Source organism: Ursus maritimus, unplaced genomic scaffold, assembly GCF_017311325.1.
Source record: "Ursus maritimus isolate PB19 unplaced genomic scaffold, ASM1731132v1 scaffold_28, whole genome shotgun sequence".
NCBI lineage: Eukaryota > Metazoa > Chordata > Mammalia > Carnivora > Ursidae > Ursus > Ursus maritimus.
The window spans coordinates 5,654,884-5,675,510 of NW_024425341.1; the positions used below are offsets into that span (position 1 = coordinate 5,654,884).

The 20,627-nt window shown below is 44.6% G+C and overlaps 1 protein-coding gene across 7 annotated transcripts in view; it reads right to left on the bottom strand.

The window, feature by feature from the left end:
* The window catches only part of TACC1 (transforming acidic coiled-coil containing protein 1), an 85,877-nt gene that overhangs the window by 47,346 nt on the left and 17,904 nt on the right, over window positions 1-20,627 (bottom strand). For 2 of the 7 annotated variants that reach the window (XM_040643238.1, XM_040643237.1), the window contains exon 2: window positions 7,195-7,310. The exons of 1 other annotated variant lie outside the window; for it this stretch is intronic. In XM_040643238.1, coding sequence (XP_040499172.1) covers window positions 7,195-7,310 — 116 coding nt within the window. Of the gene's footprint in view, window positions 1-7,194; window positions 7,311-8,270; window positions 8,812-20,627 lie in introns of those variants that run through there. 4 more of the 7 variants (XM_008686615.2, XM_008686613.2, XM_040643239.1 and 1 more) reach the window with 4 other exon arrangements.

Genomic DNA, 20,627 nt, shown 5'->3' on the forward strand with positions numbered 1-20,627 from the left:
ACACATGCCAAGTTAATAAATGCAGAATATATATCCCCAACTGAACTTTTTTTTTTATTATTACTATCACTTAACAGGATACTTCAAAGGAGGCTCTCCCCACATCATACACTCTGTCCTGGCAACATTTTAAGAACCTTTATTTCTTCTGATAAGTCTTCTCTTCCATCACTGAAGAGAGAGAATCACGGATTCCCTGGGGAGAGAAGTTGTATAATATGTCCCATAAAGCTCTGGATGTGCGATCTTAAAAGCTGAATTAAGACCCCACTCTACTACTAGCAGTAAGGACACTGGCCTTGATTTCCCAATCTTTGGAATGGAGATCACATGCGTCCTACCTCATAACATCACTGTTCTAAAAATCAAGTAAGATGCTGAAAAGGAAAAAAAAAAAAAGGCTACTTGCTTCCAATACATTCAATAAACTCAACTGACACAGAAAGCAAGATGGTCTGCTGCGGGGGCGGTGGGGGGGAGTCTTACAGGGGAAGCTGGAGATCAATAATTTGTTGTTATATTTCCAGCAATGATATGGGAAAGAGGGTACCTGGATTGGCTAGGAAAATGTCTGTATCTGCCAAACAGAACTGCCAGATTATGTTTTTTTCATTTGTTAAATAATGAAATATCCATTCTGCCATTAGCAATCTAACCCCTGGAGATCCAATCATGTTTGTGGAAACTCATAAAATTAGGTTCATGTACAAGTAAAGGTGAGGGTGAGATCCTGAACTTAGAAGCAGCAATCCCTTTCTAGGCCCAATGCGAACAGTTTTCAGGCAGTTCAGCAACCCTCATTTATCACATCCCCACCAAGACGGCTGTTTTGGTTTGGGGAGATAAGCCAGGATTTTCCCATCACTGACCTGAGGTTAGGAGATTGTGACGAAATGGTTTAGGCTGCCAGGACTTCCTATGAAGAGTGTTACTGCCCACTTGAAAAAGTCACTACAAGTACTCTTTTACCTAAATGTTTAAATGGCTTCAGACCATATCCATTTTTTTAAGTGGAACATTAAATGGCAGCAACATCATTTTGGAAGGGTTGACCCCAGCACAACACACACAACTGACGCCTTCAACCACCAGAAATTGTCCAAGTAAGCTATCTCGCTTTGTTTAGAGGCTCAGGTAAGCCCCAAACTGCACAGTACAAGTCAAATGAGTGGAATCCATACAGCATTCCTTCCAACATCTCTCAAGAAGATCCTGAATTTACAATTCATTTTGAAAGAAAAATACTGCTTTATAGTTATTAAAATGTCTACTTTCAGCAGGCAGACTTTTCCCCTGCCTCTAAGTTTTTGATTCAAACATTGTGGCTCCGCACTTTCTGAGGTGTCTGCTGGAAAAACTATACTTTTTCCCCAAGAAAACTTTCTCTTTGGGCGGAACACCATATAGAAGCTCTACATGGCTCATTTACACTGGTATAAATAAAGCAACAAAGAAACATGGCTCCGATCCCGTTTACTAACTAGAAGGAATCTCCAAAGTTGAGAGCTAAAAACGTTATCTGGGGGGGGGGGGGGAAGAATTGTACCATGCTGCTGTGGTTTTCAAGCCTTAAATATCCTACAATGATATAATATAAAAATTTAAATTTAACTGTGAAAGAGCCAATTACATCAAAAAATAAAAAATAAAAGGGATTGGGATGGCTTCAGATATTGTTGAAGGAGCCATAGGGGCTGAACTATTGGACTAGGTAACATTAAGGGTCATTACTAGTCCCATTATTTCTAGGAAATTGTAATAAAGCAATCCCTGTGGTAGGGGCAGGCAGAGGATGTGAAACTAAATTCTTTTTTTTTTTTTTTTAAGATTTTATTTATTTATTTATTTGACAGAGAGAGAGAGAGCGCACGATCAGGGGGAGAGGGAGAAGCAGGCTCCCTGCTGAGCAAGGAGCCCGACTCAGGGTTCGATCCCAGGACCCTGGGATCATGACCTGAGCCAAAGGCAGCTGCTTAACCGACTGAGCCACCTGGGGATACTCATGGATTTGACTGGAACACTTCAATAAATACTGAAAAATGTCTGCCTACTATTTTCTTATATATGTAACCCAAAGCCTTAGAATCAAAAACCTAAGGCTTACATTTTAACAAGATTTGCATTCTAGGTCTTATAATATGTACAGTCTGAAACAATCCAATAAATATACCATTTCAGCCCTACAACATATACCAACAATATACTACATCAACCATCGAATAAATTCTGAAACACCCAATTAAAACCATTAAATGAAATTAAAACCATTAAATTAAAACCATTAAAAAACACTTAATGGGCAAAAGTTTAAAGTCTATATATGTGCACTTATATTAAATGATTCTCGAACTCTCTTAATTCTTCCCTTATTTCCTTTTTTCATAACTCCTTGGATCTTTTAGTTCATTGAAAATCAGGTACACCGACAGACCAATGACATTTGTGTTTTGCAAGGGAGACAAAGCCAGCCCAAACTAGTCTTACCCTAAAGACTTACCTGACCATACAGGCCTACGCCAATGGCACCTGGCGCCACACTTCACTGTTAATTAATCATGGATGGCCTTGGCGCTTTCTTTAAAGTTATCCCAAATTACTTAAGCTTCAGATTTTTATCAAAACTGTCATAAGTGTGGATCTAGGTCGGCAAACATTTTTGTCAAGAGCCAAATAATAAATATTTTAGGCTTTTGCCGGCCAGTCTCTGTTCCAAGTACTCAACTATTGCTATTGCTATTGCTATTGCTATTGCTATTGCTATTGCTATTTCAGGGGCGCCTGGCTGGCTCAGTAGATAGAGCATATGACTCTGAATCTCAGGGTTGTGAGTTCAAGCCCCACAGTGGGTGTCGAGCCTACTTACAAACAAACAAACAAACAAACAAACAAACAGAAAAACCTCGCTAATTTAGTGTGAAAGCAGCCATATTAGACAACACTGAAGTGAACAAGTGTGGCTACACTCTCACAAAACTTTATTTATGGGCCCTAAAATTTGAATTTCATATAATTTTCGCACAGCACAATTTTTCCCAACCATTTCAAAATGTAAAAATAATTCTTAGCTCCCAGGCAGAACAATAATCGGCCTCAGCAGGCAGCAGGCCACATTTGGTCTGTGAGCCACAGTGTGATTCCTGATCTAGACTACCCAAAGCGTGTCAACAAACAACTCTGCATTCCCCCCAGGCCTCCAGCAGTAAATATCAGTGGAGTGACCCTGTTTATCTTTCCTTCTATTCTGGAGGACTATCCTATGACTTTGAAATACTGAGGCATCTAATTAACACATCAAACAGTAGATGTACCGAGTTGTTTCAAGGGCATATGAGAGCTTCAGTATGAATTATGATTTTCTATCTCAAACAAAGGTAACAAACTATAAATGAAGGTATGTGTGTGTGGTAAGGAGGTTTCTAGTAGCAGAGGACATTCAATTTAAAGTCTAAAACAATGGACAAAACCACAGTCCACCCAAAAAAAAAAGGATAAACTTGAGATTGAAACTTCTGCAAAAGTCCTCTCATAGGTATGTCTCTTCACTGATCTATCCCACAGCAAAGAGAAAGAACAGTAACAGCAGCAGCTTAAACACTCTTTGCTGGGGGAGGCAGACAGAAAACACAGAATTACCAGCCCAAATAGTACAGCCACTACTCTGGTATTTTCAAGGAAGCTCTTTAGCTCAAGTTTTATTTTAGCAGTTAGTCTGAAACAGCTTCTATCTGTGGCTTAAAAAAATCCCCACAACCTCATCCACCGTTTAATTCCTAGAATGGCATATAGCTTTGTCTCAAGAAGCATTATTACAGAGTTCAGATACCGTTAAGTTCCCCCCAAAAAACTTCCAATAAAAAGAAAATTAACTTCAAATAGATGTAGAAAATTAACTTCAAATGTTTCCCTGTGTTCAAAGAATTAGATGGAGTTTGGGGAGGGGGCCAAGGGTATGGGATATGGGATGCAGCCCATACACTGGAGGGCCGTTATATACTAGGAAGCTAGGATCTTTTACATATGTTACCTCCAACCCCTGACTAACAACTCATAAATCATCCCTCCAGAAGATACAGTCTTATATAATCTCTACCTGCTGCCCCACCATGTCCTGAATCCACAGAAATATGAAAGACTAACTTTATTGGGAGCCAAATGATCAACAATTTCAGGAGAAAGAGGACCATCCAAGCCCAGAAATTAAGACTTCAACCTGAAATGAGTCTCTGGGAATTTTTGTCCACTGATACCTTTCCTGGTCAGACCTGTGCTTTGGTAGTATTTTTGTATTTACTGTGTATGTATAACAAGGCCATCAACAAGACTCTGGACTAACAAAGTCTCATTCTACATGCTGGGCTGAAGGAGTTCTAAAAGGCAAGATACTACCACGTTGATATGCAATCATCCTATTATTTAAAGACCCTAAATTGAAAGATCTCTTAATATGGAGTGGTAATTTCCCAGACTGTACACCCTCCCCCATCCCCTACCAATACATGGCCTTTAATCATGATCTACTCCACAGAGTTTCCCTGGTCCATGACTCTCTAAAAAGAAACCTTTTAGAGATGGTGAGAAAGAGTCTGAGCTACAAGTTACCAAAACATGTAAAAAAGAGCCAGTGGCACAGGAAGGACTAAACAATTGGGTCTCTATGGCTCTGGGGGCCTGAGCCATACAGGCCTCTATGCAATTAGCAAAGAATTTGTCAAGATGAATCAGACTACCAGCTGACAGAACGGTGAGGAAGGGGCCGCCCAAGCTGAGGGCAATTCAAAGAGACTTTCAAGTAGCTACTTAACATGTCTGGTGAGCATTATTTAAATTTGATGGGAAAGCTTCAGAATAGTTCTTTCCAGCTTTCAAATCTCCTTTCTGATCTGCCAATCTTCAGAGAGGAAAAGGGAAGTTATGAAGAACAAATGCATCTTCCATGCTGTAAAGCTAAGTGCCCCACACGAGTGCTCCAATACATAAACTTGCCTGTTCCCATGTGGTCTCTTCCGAAAACAATGGTGAAAAGCAACCCAGGGTGAGTTGAGAATATGGCTGAATTCTCCGCTCTCGATTCAAAGCAAAATCAAATCAGAAAAAGCTGGCATCATTTCACCAATAATTCCAGCTCCATCATGAAGTCTATCACAGAGCACCTACCTTCCCTAAGCAACCTATGAGGAAATCATGAAGCCATAAAATATGGTAACTGTTCGGAGAAAAAAAGTCATCATTGGGTCAGGAATTAGTTAACAGGATAACTGAAAGCTGGTTCTATCTGCCCTCATAGGGTGACAGTGACAGACACTGGAAAAGGAAAGCACTGAAAAAGGACATCCATGCTAGAGAGTCCCTTCTCCAGACAGCAGCTAAGTAGCCTATTAAAAAGGATGTCAAAGCATGATGTCTCTGCTCCAAGCCCTCTGTTGTGGGTTAAACTGTGTCCCTCAAAAAGCTATGCTGAGGAGCACCTGGGTAGCTCAGTTGGTTAAGTGTCCAACTCTTAATTTCGCTCAGGTCATAATCTCAGGGTCGTGAGATCGAGCTATGTGTGGGGTTCTGTGCTGGGCGTGTAGCCTGCTTAAGATTCTCTCTCTCCCTCTCCCTCTTCCCCCTTCAAGCACTCTCTCTTTCTCTTTAAAAAAAAAAAAAAAAAAAAAAAAGATACGTTGAATTCCTAACTCCCCATACCTGCGAATGTGACCTTACTTGGAAATAGTACCTTTGCAGATGTAATCAAATTAAGATGAGGTCATACCGGATTAGGAGGGTCCCTATATCCACTAACTGGTGTCCTTAAAAGTATGTCGTGTGAAGGCACAGAGACATATAGGGAGAAGCCTGTCATGTAATGAAGGAGGCAGAGACCGAAGTTATGCTGCCACAAGCCAAGGAACACCAAGAATTACTAGCAACCACCAGAAGCTAGAGGAGACAAGAAAGGATTCTTCCCTAGAACCTTTGGAGGGAACATGTCTCTGTGGCTCTGATGACACCTTGACTTTGGACTTCCAGCCTCCAAATCTGTGAGAGAATACATTTCTGTCATTTTACGCCATTACAAAATGTTCCAGACTTCCCTTTATCTAGCTAACAGCTCCTACAGTTCCCGCCCTAGTCACTCCACTCAAGGTACCCTGGCCTCTTCATTGTCCTCAGAACCTTCCCACCACCGGGCCTCACCCCATCCCAGGCTGGTCCTGCTTCAGGCCTTTGAGAATACCATTCACTCTGCTGAAAGGGTTCCCTCCCCAAGAATCTGCAAGGCTGTTCCCTCAATCTTCCCTCAGGGCTCTGCTCAAGTTCCCTTATAGGCAAGGCTCCGCCTAAGTACCCTTCAGCATCTCTTATCCCCACCCCACACACCCTATTCCTCCTTCCAGTGCTGTATTTTTCTCCGTAATACTTAAGACAAGATGACATATATATCTTGCTTAACCTTTAAGAGATCCATCTCCCTCCGTAATATTAGCTCAGTAGAGCAAGACTTTTTCACTGCTGAATCACAGCGCACTCTTTTGAGTGGATAAACAGATTCTATCAGGACAGGTGAAATTTTACTCAAAACTGGCTGTGTGACAAAAAAGGTTTCTACTAATTAAATGGAACAACAGAAGCTTTTGTAGATGAAGGGCAGGCTCAAGGTTGAGCTCTGAGGGGGCTAGGAGACAATCTCTGTGCCAGGTTTTCTTAGGTAGACTGAGAAGCTCCCCACCATCCCTATGTAGGTGAGGGGAGAGGTAAACAATTTTAAAACAGCTTCTTAAGATTCCTTCTTATCTAAAAAAAATCAACTTCCACCTATAATTTTTGTCTCCGGCCACACACACCCCTGGAGAAAGTAACTTAGCTTGAGAAATACCCAAAGCCAAATTTAAACATACCTCCCTCCACCTCTGCATTACTATATGCATTTTTGGTTTTGGGGGGCTGAGGGGAGGGGCCCAGCAGGAATGTTTGATAATGGTAATCTCATCCTGCAAATGTACAAACTACTTAGGAAGAAAGCCTCTGACCACCACATTCCTAAAAAACAAACAAAAACATTTCAAATAAGCCAGGAGCTTTAAAACAGCTCTTTCCTAGTAAGTACTCAATCCAAAGCTTTTTAAATGGCCCTAAATTAACACTCTTCCTTCCCCCATTTACATTTTCAAAACTTTAAAACAAAAGAGGCAGAAAATGAAAGTCTTTCTTTACCTTGGGTTTTGGCCCCCCGTCCTGCCAATCCTAGGGATGAATCACAGGATTCCTTGAGAGGCGATCTGATTGGTGTTTCGGCTTCAGGGGTCTCAAAATTACCTTCAGAATCCGAGCTGCCAAGGGGGAAAAATGAGGAATTACCACTTTCAACGGTATTTCCGACACCCTTTACAGTCTACATGTTGACAAAGGCTGAAGTCCAGCATTTTTGCCTAACTTTACAACCCACTCGTCCTCAGCAGGGACTGGCCTGCGGGAGCTCACCACAAGGTTTTGTCGCCGGGCCCTCCTCGGCCTTCTGCCTGCCAACCTGTCTCCCTGCTATCCCTCCATCCTCCGGAGCTTTTCTCCATCACCATTTATTTTTGAGGTCATCCTTTCTTCTGATATCCCCCCAAAAGCGCTTTTCAACAGACTCCTTTTCTAACAAGAACCTTTTCTCATAGGCTTCAAAATTAAGATTGCCCCCTCCTCCTAAAAATTAAGTCAGCTCTCGCCATGATGCCTTTTTCTTAGGCAGGCCTCTACCTGTTTGGAACTCACTCGGCCCGAAGCTGAGAATACCGTCACCTGCCTTCCTCAATCACTCCGTGACAGCTCAGCAAAGACCACCATTTCTCACCAGCTGCCAGGGGCCTGTCATCACGCGACCTTCTTTACCAAGGCTGCATTTTCGGGACACAGAGGAACACCAGGAGGGCCTGGGAGCGACTTCTTCCCCACAGGGAGGGCCCCAAGTTCTACCGGGTGTGATCAATGACACTCTGTGTGTGCAGGGGCGGGGGCTGGGGGCTCGAAGCTTAAGAGAAAGTGACTGAAGCAGACCGGGATGCGGAAAGACTGCAGATTCTGGGTTAGGTTCTGAAAGCTCACACTGAAACGGGGGGAAAGGTAATGCCGGACAGAACATCCTGAACTTTCGAATGCACAGCGGGGACCCGGTTACGGGTAGGGACGCAGCATTGCGATGATAATGGTTACGCGGGTGAGCGACCACACACACGCACACAGAATGAGCCGCAGATGGATGGATGGCAGCACGTCTGCATCTCGGCAGGGATGCGTGTACTTGCCTGAAACTCAAGGATTTGGTCTCGGCTTGCGAGTCCTCCTCCTCGGGGTCGCCCTCTGGCCCTCCGGCCTCGTCCTCTCCGGCGCCCCCGCCGCGCACCGCGGACCAGGTCCATTTCGCCCACTGCACTGGGGACAGGATCTGCCAAGGGCTGAACGCCATGAGCGCGGCTCCTCCGGCTCCAGCTCCTAAGAGTAGGGGAAGGGGGAGAGCCTTTTTTCCCTTTCAAAATGGAGGGAACGGGTGACAGGCGCCTGTAAGCGTTTCCAGCGGAGGCGCGGATGTGGTTAAACGAACGCCGTCGGGGGCCCGGGTGGAGCGCTTCCTCTCGGCAGCAGCAGCGCCGCTTCCTCCTCGTCCTCCTTCCCGAACGGTGCGGCCGCGGCCACCCCCGCGCCGGCGACTCCCGCCGAGAAGATGCCTCTCCTAGGGCCTCCTCAGGGCCCCGGCCCGCAGCGCCGGGCGGCTCGGGTCTCGGGGTCTCTGGCTCCCGCCTCCGGGCCGGCGGGGCGCGCATCAGCTGCCGCGGGAGCCGCGCCCCAGGAGCCGCCCCCTTGGACCGTACTATTCGTGCGCGCGGGCGGGGGCGGCGGCGGCGGCGGCGGCGCTGGGCCTTTGAAGTCCTCGGCGCGCCCGCCCGATCCCCCCGCCGCGGCGCCGCTCTGGTCGCGCCCGGACTGCGGGAAGGGGGCTACCCCGCTGCGACTCCGGCGGGCTGGGCACCCAGGCGCCCCCAACAGCTCCGTCAGCGGCAGGAGCAGGGCAGATCCATTTTCTGCGTCCGTGCACGCTGGCCTTTTCCTCCTTCCCTTCTTATTTTTTCATCTTGCTACTGTGACTTAATGGCGTTGTGACATTGGACCGCACAGAAGTGAAGCCCCTTGTTAAAAAAAAAAACAACTTTGAGGCCGCTGTTGCCTGATGTTTCTCCCCCTCCCTGACATTGACAGCGTGGAAGATTTCAGCCCGTTCACCTCCGACCCTGTCACTCCCAGGATTTGGAAATTCCTCAGCAACGCTGCGGGAGTAGCCAAGCACTGGAACTGGAGATGTCTCGTCCCTCCCCAAACCGCACTCGTGGACGCTCTGGGGCCAGGTCTCTGGCAAAGGGTGCCAAATTACCCTGTGAAATTATAGCCTGAGCGGGTTCCCATTCTCCTTTTCTGAGGCTTTTCTCTTCATAACTTCTAAGTCTCTGATTTCTGACTTCGTCTGCTGCTTCAGAAGTATGCCAACAGGCCTGGTAAGGCAACCTTCAAAATAAAAACCCTCTTTATGTTGGAAGGCAGAAGAAAATAGCAGAGCTCTCCTCGGATTTTCTTCATTTTCCATATAGAGATTGCTCTCCTCAGAATTTCCAACGCACCAAGGACGCCGGCTGCCGCAAACCACAAACACCAGGCTTCACGATCTCCTTGCCTGGATAGGGCGTTTCTTGGGCTATTGTTAATTTCCCAGAGTTGTGGTGAATCTGTGAGGTGACTTCAGGTTCTCACACAGAGAGCAGCTCCCGAATTTAGGAACAAAGTCTTGCTGAAGCTGCACGACGCAGACCATCTCCCCTGAAAGGGGATGATGGCACTGTTGAGGAGTCGTGACTGTCTCGCACATTCGATAACAAAAACAAGCAAAAATCAGGCAAGATAAGCCATGGGAAGTGGTCTTACCATAACAGAAGGGCAAAGGTTTGCCTGAAGTCTAGATCAAAGGGTTGGGGGTGTCAGGATGCTTTAGAATTCATCCAGCTCCTTCCCAGAGACAAACACAACTGTCATGACTGTTCTGGAGACTACAACGATGGGAAATAAGTAGGAGTCATTTTTTTTTTTTTTACGTCCACATGAAATACATCACAACGTTATCCAATTCTTTGTATTTTTAGGTTTATGGCTCACCACTTACACCTTCAGGTTGTAAGGTCCCCTGGGTTCCTGGATTTCACACAAGTGTTTTGTTGCCCGGAAATAATATTACCCCATGTAAATTAGTAGCTGGCATATCCTAGCTCCGGTTCTGTTCATTCTTCCTCCTGAGTAGTTCTCTAATCTTTTCACTCCTCTGCATCCCCATTGTAACTGCCGTATAGTTCCCACGCTGTCCATTTTTCATAGGTCTACTGTAAATGTCTTCCAACTAGTTCTACTTCTGAGGGTTTTCGCACCTGGGGTCACCCCACCTGACTGATATGTGACTTGTGCTCTAGGCTTACTGTTCCTGTTCCTCTTTACTCCCAGCCCTTTGTATTCCTTGCCATAATCAGTGGAGAATTGGTTCTGAAATTTCAATATGTCCCAGAATCATCTGCGTGCTTCTTTAAAAATGCTAATCCAGATTACCAGCAGGACCTGGAAATCTGTATTTTTTTACCAAGTATCTTGGGGAATTTTTTTCACAGGATAAATTTGGGAAACAATGACTAGCTTGGACTGACTAATCGCTGCTTCCGGAACAATTTCCCTCTTGCCTGCTGAGTTTTGCACGTTTCAGGGAGCCTGGGTGGCTCAGTCAGTTAAGCGTGTGCCTTCGGCTCAGGTCATGATCCCAGGGCCCTGGGATAGAGCCCCGCATCAGGCTCCCTGCTCAGCGGGGATCCTACTTCTTCCTCTCCTGCTCCCCCTGCTTATGCTCTCTCTGTCAAACAAATAAATAAAATCTAAAAAAAAAAAGTTTTGCACATTCCCCTCCCCCTTACCCCCCACCTTGAGCTCCCAGACCTTGACTGCCCAAACTTCTTTCATCACCCAGCTCAAGTGTCTACTCGGGAAAAACAGGCTGATTTCTCCCCCCCCCCCCAATCTGCTATCTCTATACTGCAAACGTTAATAGAAACCTTTATTGTGGCCCTTAGATGGTTTTGAAAGGGGGCACTATGAATACTTACACCACACAGCAGGCATAAACCAGGATGTCCCCAAGATGTAAGGTCACCCTACACTTAGCACACGACATATAATGAATTTGTTTACATATCTGTCCCACTTCTACACCATAAGCTTCTAAATGGCAGTGACATCATATTTGTGATTTATTTTTATTTCTCCAGACATTAGGACAAGGCCACACACTTAGTAGGTGTGCAGTAAATGAACAGAGAGGGAATATTCTAGGTTAGTAATAGATTTTATGAATTTGGCGGGATGACATAAATTCCTAAAGCCTGACTCTTCCTGGGGAAATCAAGTTTTGGAATCAGCGCAGAATGGAACTTGGAGCAAGTAATGGTCCCAGTAAGACAAAGCCCAACTTACAGAGCAATTTCTTGAAACTGGAGAAGCAAATACTCAGGTTTCTGAACATCACTCCCCAGCAAGCTCCTGGGCTAATGTGAACAACAATAAAGGAAGTAATGACTCACTAGCTTGAATTTATTTTATTGTCTAGAAGTTCAGGTAATGAGGCTGATATACCAATTTTCCTGTAATTCTGGGAAAGAATGGGCAAAGTTTGAAAACAGATATCCTAACCAAGGTAAACCGTTTTGCTGCTATGTCCTCAGAACCACAGAGCAAAATGTCTGGAAAGACATGACCACATAACCAAATGAAACGTATTTGTTTTGGAAATGACCGAAAGCGCAGAAAGGGCCCCATCTGTTCTCTTCCCTCCTCTGCTTCTTGCCCTTCACAGAAGCTTTGGATCAATACAGCATGAAAATCTGAAATGTAACTCCCTTGAAACACTCCATAATTGTGGTGTGGCCAAGCCAGGCACACCCCTTGCCTGTAATGGATGCTCCAGAGGGATCTGCAAGATGGGTCTCTTCAGTTAAAAAAAATAACAAAATAAAACAAAATGAAAGGGTAAGCAAACTCAAACAGGCAAACAACTAACCATTTCATAGCACAGCTATTCTAGAAAAGCCTGTAGGGACGGGGCAGGAGTTGGGGCAGATGTAGCTGGGGCCTAATTGGTATGGGATCATTGGTATGGATCCCATAAGTAGATCTTAACGCAAGTTGAACTTGATCCTGTAGTGGGGGAAACAAACAGAAGAACCTCCCTAGATAACGTAAGGGAGTGACAAGGCATAGCAGTAGCCGTGCCATCTGGAGAAGCCCGCTGTGGCTAAGGGGCAGCCCTACCCAGTTCCTGGTGCCCAGCGTTGCCATCTAACAGCCTTCCAAGAGAAACTCAAATTGTGGATTTTACAAGACCTCTTCCAATCTTTAATGTTCTTACTGACTTAAATTGTTTTAAACCTTGTGGAGGCCAACATGGTGCTGGACCAAAACAAAGCCATCTGGGTGCCTGGTGGCCCAGGGAGCCTGGATGGGCAAAGGGGAGTCATCAGGCTTTGAGCAAGTAAGTCACATTTCCATTTAGAAAGACCATTCTGGTAACAATCTGGGGGATGGGAGGGAAGGAGGCAAGACTGGGGGACCCAGAGAACCGCATTTCCCTGCCCCAAACTACCTAGAGAAAACAGACAGCCTCTGCCTCCGAGGGTAAAGAAGCAGAACTGACATTTGTGTTCTTAGCTTTCACTCCACTTCTTTGGGAAGTAAGCAATCCAAGCGTGATGGGAACACCTTTACAGGGGAACGACAGGAAACCGAGCTTCTTGCAGCCAGTACAATAAGAAAGCACCTGCTCTGAGATGATGTGAGGGAGTAGAGAGAGTCAAGGCAGGAGGGTAGGGCCAGGATGGCACAAGGGAATCGGGGCTGAAGGAGACACAGAGAAAACCGAAAGGTCAGGCAGGCAGGCAGACAAACCCATCAATTGTATCCGTATTCTCTCACAATTTAGGAATCTGGTGAGCAAGAGATACATCGAATTCAACTGAGATTAGACGCCAGATGGATGATGTCACCGACGCGGCCGGGCGGCTCTGAAGCGTGTAGGAAATGCATTGGCCCAGAAAGCAGCAACTCGGTTGACGTGCCTCAGTGGAACCTCCGCAGACGTCTCCCACTCCCCAGCCCTGCTTTTTGAGAGCCATCTGTTCACTGGATGAGGTTTCCGAGACGCGGTGGGAAATTCGTCGCACGTGGTGATGCCATCAACCTGATCCCTGAATGTTCTCTCCTTACTCACCAAGCTAAATGTCCTCGGGAGCTCCCTGAGACATAATGACTTAACAGGACCTTATGTCAATCACATTTCATCTGCGCCTTATAATCATTCCCCCCGGTAGCGGGGCAGGTCTTCTCATTCTCAGCTGGAAGGTGAGTTGGCTAAAGCAGAAAGGGCAGCCACCTGCCTGAAGTCACACAGCTAACTGGCGCCAGCACTGAATCTGGAACGCTGGTCTCCTTTGGCGCTATGCCACATTGGAAGAAAGCAGAATGTCCTCGAAACCACTGGGTAGTTGCCATTCCGTCAGCTACACACTCCTCTCAAAATACTGCTGCTGCAGTTCCCGCTTCCTGCTTACCTAGCATGAAAGCCGAAGCTAAGAATACCTAGCTCCCCACCCCCAATGCCAGCAGGAGGCCTGCTGTCCTGGCCGACCTCAGTCTAACCAGGCAACAACGTGCTGATGTCTGCACAAGACAACATGGCCAATAAGGGCATCTGACACATTCAAATATGTTAACATTACAGTCTTAACCTTGTGAGGTCAGATGTTATTCTTACCTATAGGCTACAATCACCTGTAGAATTACAATCTTCCCTCCACTACCCAAGCACACCCACATCAGAATCTGTACGATGCCTTTGCACTGAAAATTATATCATAAAGAGAACCTCCTTTCTAATTTTTTAAGAGAGGAGCCAGATTTATGTCCATGGTTAACACTCTTTCAGCGCTCCAGAAAGATTAAAGGGGATCTAGATTGCATCCTTTAGAGACTTGGCCAACCTCCCCACCGAGGGCCGGCTCAGGGACCCTTGTTCAGGCTTTGCTCTGCTGAATGATTCTTGTCAGGTCAGCCCTCCGATCTATTTTGCTCTGTATCACAAAAGTAAAGTCTGACTTTCCCAGAAAGTATGACATTCAGCCTAGGTCACGATCAGACTTATAGCAGAACTGCCACATAGCAGAGTTGAGCTGTGTCAGCTTTCAGTGGGAAGCGGGGAAAAAAATAAATCTATTTTATGATGTTTACACTGAACCAGTGTCATTTAAGGGCCAGTTCTATGAGGTCCTCTCCCGTCCCCATCGGACAGCATGACTGTATGTTTATTGACTTTATGAGAAAGTTCACTTTAGCTCTACCCTGGGATGTAGGAGTATTAAAGAAACTGTTGTTGAGTACAAAGGACACAAACAGAAATAGGTCAGTCTGTTCATTCTAAGTGAGAAAAATAACCCCAATACTATTCCTAATTCTTCCCACCAACGACCACAAATCCAAAATTGAAAACAAGCCTAAAATAAACACAAAAGATCCAATTAAAGCAGTGAACGATCTTTAAATTTAGAAATATCTTCCATTTCAGAAGATATAAGTGGTTTTTCTAGCTATGCAGCATTATTGCAATTACAGAGCCTGTTAAACGGGTAGACTATTTTGTAAAATTATTGTTATTGATTTAGCACATTTTGTGTTCTATTTTTTTAAAGATTTTATTTATTTATTTGAGAGAGAGAGCACAAGCAGGCAGAGGGGCAGAGGGAGAGGGAGAAGCAGACTCCCCGCTGAGCAGGGAGCCCAATGTGGGACTCGATTCCAGAACACTGGGATCATGACATGAGCCAAAGGCAGACCTTAACTGACTGAGCCACGCAGGCACACTTGTGTTCTTCTGTTGAATTTATATTCCTTTTCATCAGATTAGGCATTAAGAAAAGTGGGCCCTCTGAATCAAGCAGCTTTACATATTAAGCCTCAGACAAGAAAACCATCTGAAACCCTAAGTTGTTTATGAATTTAAGTTTCTAATAATGAATATTACTCCAAATTTGAGAGATCTACATTACTTCATTTACCGTGGTTAGGCAGCGGGTGGAATCTAAGGCTTGAGTTAAAGAGGATGAAGGAATTTAGCAAATTGAAGTAGAATAATATTCCTTCTTCTGTGGGCGTTTTATTCCCTCTCCTCTATCCTACCACCAAAATAAATCTCCCAAATAATACACCCGGAACACTACTGCAACACTCACATGACCCAGGTTTTCTGAGATCATTCTGAGAGCACATATCCTACCCACTCTCCTTGTAAACACATGTCCCCGTTTTCAATTTACAAAATATTGTCACTAGGGAGTTGGAAGATAACAGATTGGGATGACAACTGGAAAGGACAGCAGAGATGGGGGGGAGCAGTTAGGAGGGAGGGTTGTGTCCACCCAGAGAAAGAATAAAATCACCAAAAGCTTTCCAAAATAATTGGGACACCCACTCCACCTAAATCCTCATTTGTGGTGGGGATTTCATGACAGTAATTCTTTGTGACTGATAATCTTCTTGTGCTTCTAGGAGAAAAGGTGGGAAAGTAAGTAGCAAACTCCATGACAGGATATGCAGCCTTCTGTTACTTCCAGCCTTTATCTTTTTAGAGCAAAAGTTCAACTGCCATATTTGGGTTCTGAAACCACATGCGTGTGAAAACTGAAGGAAAATATGTCCTTTTACTTCTCTGTTACAGTACGAAGTGGGGAGAAGGGAAACCTGTCCTTTTTAAGTATGTTAAAATTGTTTTAAAACTCCAAATGTTAACACATTGCTCATTTTCATCGCTAATAAATATAAACTAACCAACCAGCTGAACAAACGGAAAGACGCTACAATGTTTCAAGTTGGTAAAACGAAATATTTAAAGATGGCAATACTACCCAATTAATCAATAAATCTAATGCAATTTCAATCAAAATTCCTAGGATTTTTTTCCTTGGGATTTGTGAATATTTTCCAAAAGTTTATTTAGAAAAATAAACAAGTGCGCATATTTTAGATTCTTTAAAAAAAAAAAAGAGTCAAGAAGGGGATTAGGTCTACAAGACATTAAGACACGTTGATGCCAAAATAGGCATATCCTTGTTCTGTGAAACAGGATGGAAAGCCAAGAAAAAGACACTTACAAAATACAGGAATGTATTATATGATAAAGATGTTATAATACAGTAGGGAGGGGAAGGTTATTTAATAAGTGGTTGGGGAAAAAGTGCTTGGCAACGGAGAAAAAGATCAAGTTAAACCCCTCACCCAGTACATATACCAAGATAAATTCCAGATGGAGGAGAATGCTAACTATTAAAAATCAAACCATGGGGAGAAAACAATCCAGAAGCAACAGAATCTGTCAAAGCTCTGTCAGAAGCATGACTGTCCAATCTTTCAAGTAATTAATGAAATCACACACAAAATAAAGATTGCAGATTTGGCTACATAAGACGAGTAAAGCTACTAAATGTTTGCCTTCAAATTAAAAGGCAAACGAAAGGCTGGGGAAAACAATAGCAACCAAAAGCTAATACTGTTATTACCTAAGGAACTCATGCAAATCGTGAGGATAATCGAAACCCCAGCAGAAATGAGCAATTCTAACTGCTTGCTATGTGTCAGACACTGCGCTAAGCGCTCTTTACCTGAATTTTCTCCTCTAATCCCCACCCTCTGGCCCCACAGTATTGAAGGGTATTATTATGAGGAAGGTATTAGTATGGCCTTTTAAAAAACAAAATAAAACAGGTCAAATTGACTACATTTGCAACTTCTAGCTCAGGGGCTTAACAAGAGGGGTGACCTCTGAAATTATATGCAAAATTATGTGTGTTGTGTATTTGCACCAGTCTCTCCCTGCCTCTTCGCCACAGAGCCTCAAGTTCCACCCAGAAAAAATGCTTTAGGCTGATTAAAGATTAACTTCTGAATCTGAAAGTAGAACCAAAAGATTCTCTTCCTCTAACAGTTACAGGGAAGTTCTAACCCAAAGGGCCCTTACACAGAGAACCCAAACCCGCCAGAGATTAATACAAGAAGCGGCAAAAGCTCGGATGACACGCAGCGTGATGAAGCCACGGGTACTAGTGGGCGCCCTGGGGGTCTAATCTAAGTGACACCCTCTTTCCAAGGAGGCATTTGCTGTGGAGCCAAGGGGCCATTGAAGGAGATTTTCCCAGGGACTTCCTACTGACCTACCTGAGCATCCTCGAGGACACACAAAATTGGGCCAGGGTATCAAAGGGGGCGGCCCTGGGGGGCTCAGCCGTTAAGCGTCTGCCTTCGGTCGTGATCCCAGTGCTCTGGGATCGAGCCCCGCATCGGGCTCCCTGCTCAGCGGGAAGCCTACTTCTCCCTCTCCCACTCCCCCTGCTTGTGTTCCCTCTCTCGCTGTCTCTCTGTCAAATAAATAAATAAAATCATTAAAAAAAAAGTGTGCTTTATGTGGAAGGGGCAAGGGACTCATTTTTAACATGTGTCTCTTTGGGGTGCTCTCCTTTTGGGGTACTTCCCTTTTAGAGTGGTTTCTTCCAGGAAACCATGTTGATGAGGTATGCCGGACTCCAGGAGTCCCTCCCGTTATCCACCATGTCCCTTTTTGTAATTTCAGTTACCTGTGATCAGTCAGGGTCTGGATGCGGACGATTCTCCTCACACACTGTCAGAAGGTCAACAGCAGCCTAACGCTGGGTCCCAATGTGGACGCCATTCACCTTGCTTCCTCTCATCACGTAGACATTTTGTCATCTCACATCATCACAAGAAGGGTGAGTGCGGTACAATAAGACATTTTGAAAGAAGGACCACGTTCACATAACTTTCCTTATAGTATGGTGTTATAATAGTTCTATTTTATGGTTAATTATTGTTGTTAATCTCTTCCTGTACCTAACAGATAAATTAAACCAAATCATAGGTATGTAGAGGAAAAAACATAGTGTATATTGGGTTCGGTACTACCTGTGGTTTAGGCATCCACTGGGGGTTTGTCTCTGGTGGGTAAAGGGGAACAACTGTACTAGGTGGGAGCCTCTTCCCATCTGGGAAAAAGCGGGAACAGTGGTGGGGCTCGGTGGTGGACCAAGGCACAGGACACGTAGCCAAGGCCTGGTTCTGTGCAGCAGGAAGCTTAAGGATCTGGGGAGCTCTCTTTAAGAAAAATACAAAAGCAACTTGTGAATACAATGCTAGGGCTCTTCTGGAGACCCTGGAGCGAGCCTACCCAAGTGAGGGGTCCTGAAATTTAAGCTGCATTCACTTCGTGGTAAACTCAACTCTGTTCAGAGAGCAAAAGAGATCCTTGTGTCTCTGGAGTGTCCGGCAGAGCCCCAACTTGGTGAAAATATTGATATATTGAAGGAAGGGGTCACATTGCCCTCCTCTATCTTCCAAAAGGCATTGAAAAATTTTAACTGTTGGAAGCTTGATAAAACTGTCAAAAGTTATCTCCTGTACAAAAGGTGAAACATACCTCATGGTTCTATTGTTTCTGTACAAGTGTAAATGCACACACACACACACACACATATTTTAATTACGATAAAAAATAAACACCCTAACACTTCTCTAGCATCGTGTGCCTTCTGCACCCTTATCCTTTGGATTTCCGCAGCTACCAGGGCAGAATCTACCCCCACCCCCCCGCCACAGCCATTATTTCCTTATTTCTTCTGGTAAAAGAGCTCCCTGAGTTTCCCCTGGGCACATGGCCACCCAGAGGGCCACATTTCCCTGCCCTTTCTGCAGGCAGGCATTGTCTTGCGACTAGTTCTGGCCCGTGGGAAGGGAGGCAGGTGGCCGGTACGACTTTGGGGTGATGGCTTTAAAAAGAAAACTGCTGTCCTTGCCCCGTGTTGTGGACTGGTGCTGAGTCAGCTTCTACTGTGGGGACGGGGACCACACTTGGGAGTTGGCAGAAGAGATGGACGGAGCCAAGCCAGGCTAACCTCTGGAGCAGAGCGGCCTGCGGCCCTGGACCAAGACACCTGACAGCTGTTATGTAAGAGAGAAAAAAAGTCCATCCTTGTGCTGCTGCACTGTTGAGTCTCTTGGGGACAAGCAGCCTCACTTCCTCCTTCACAATACAACCTCTTTTGGAGCGTTTTAGCATCTTCAGTTCCCTCAGATGGCAATATGGGAAGAGCCTGCCTTAAATGTCATTCCATATCATCGTGAGAAAGATGACATTTTGGTTCTTTCAAAAATGCATCTTATATCACAGTGCTGTCTTTTTCTTAAAGCCAGAAAATTGCCCAGCCGTGAGCCTCAAACCTGCCACATGGATGAGGTGGTCTAACTATCCTGAAAACAGGACTGAGGGAGGCCACCTTCCCCTACTGTAATGACTTGAGTTCAAATATCACCTTTGTGGAAATCAGGCAGTAGTGTCGTTAAAGATGACAGGTGTGGACGAGAAAGCTGGAGGGAAAAGGAAGTCAACACTCAGTCTTCCAGGCAGGATGCCTTTGGATGTTGTATGAAGGATATAATCTTCTTTGGGAGAATATTCTCTTCTTGAATTCTTCTTGAATATTTCTCGAAAATATGATTTTATAAATCGAGAAATACTATATAATAAATACGTGTATTTGCCAATTCAAAGGCTAAAATCACAATTGACCCACATTCTATAAAGAAATTCGTCATTGTTGTTGACTTTTACACCAACTGGTGTTAAGGATTTCCAGTACACACCCATAAAATATTTATTTAGAAACATTTCCTACGGACTTGTGGTTAGTCGGTTATTTTGTTGTATTATCTTCCAGAAGTGCCATCAGTAAGGTTATCCTTACTCTGCTTCTCAGTACCTCACCGTGTAAGATGTGGTAATACCGCAGGGAGCTTCTACTTCCTTTTGCCAAGGCACAGACAACTACTGAGTAGAATGTATTTGCTTCAAATCGTTTTCTGAACAAATGATAAGTCAGTCCGTGACTCCAAACCTAAGCTCCCACCCTAGATCTCACAGAACCACAGGAATTTTTAGATGGAAAGGACCTTTGCCAAAGATCACTGGGCTGAATATCTTTGTTTTCAGATGATCACATGAGTCCCTGAGACATTCGGGATTGCCCCAGGGGCAGTCAGGCACCAAAGTTTGTACAACTAGGACTCACACCTTTCTGGCGGGAAGTATAAATTCCAGGCTTTCTCCCCGACCCTAATGGACATACACACTTGGTATATGTAATAGAGATAAAACTCCACCCCCCCAATATTTCCCTCATTTTATTTTATCTTTTTTTTTTAAGTAGGCTCCATGCCCAACATGGAGCCCATCACCTCCTCCTAAAAAGCAGCTTGAACTGTTTTATAAAGCAAAACTTCTTTATACAAATAACATTGTGCTTTGTTTTAGAAGTATTTTAAATACCATTAAGGGAAAATAATACATATGTTCATTCTTTCATTCAATCGTCCCACAAATTTTACAAATGACAAAACAAATCCAGTTCTTGTCCACACGGAACTTGCGCATTCCTGAGTTTAGGAAGCAAAGAAATAAATATGTAACTTACAAACTG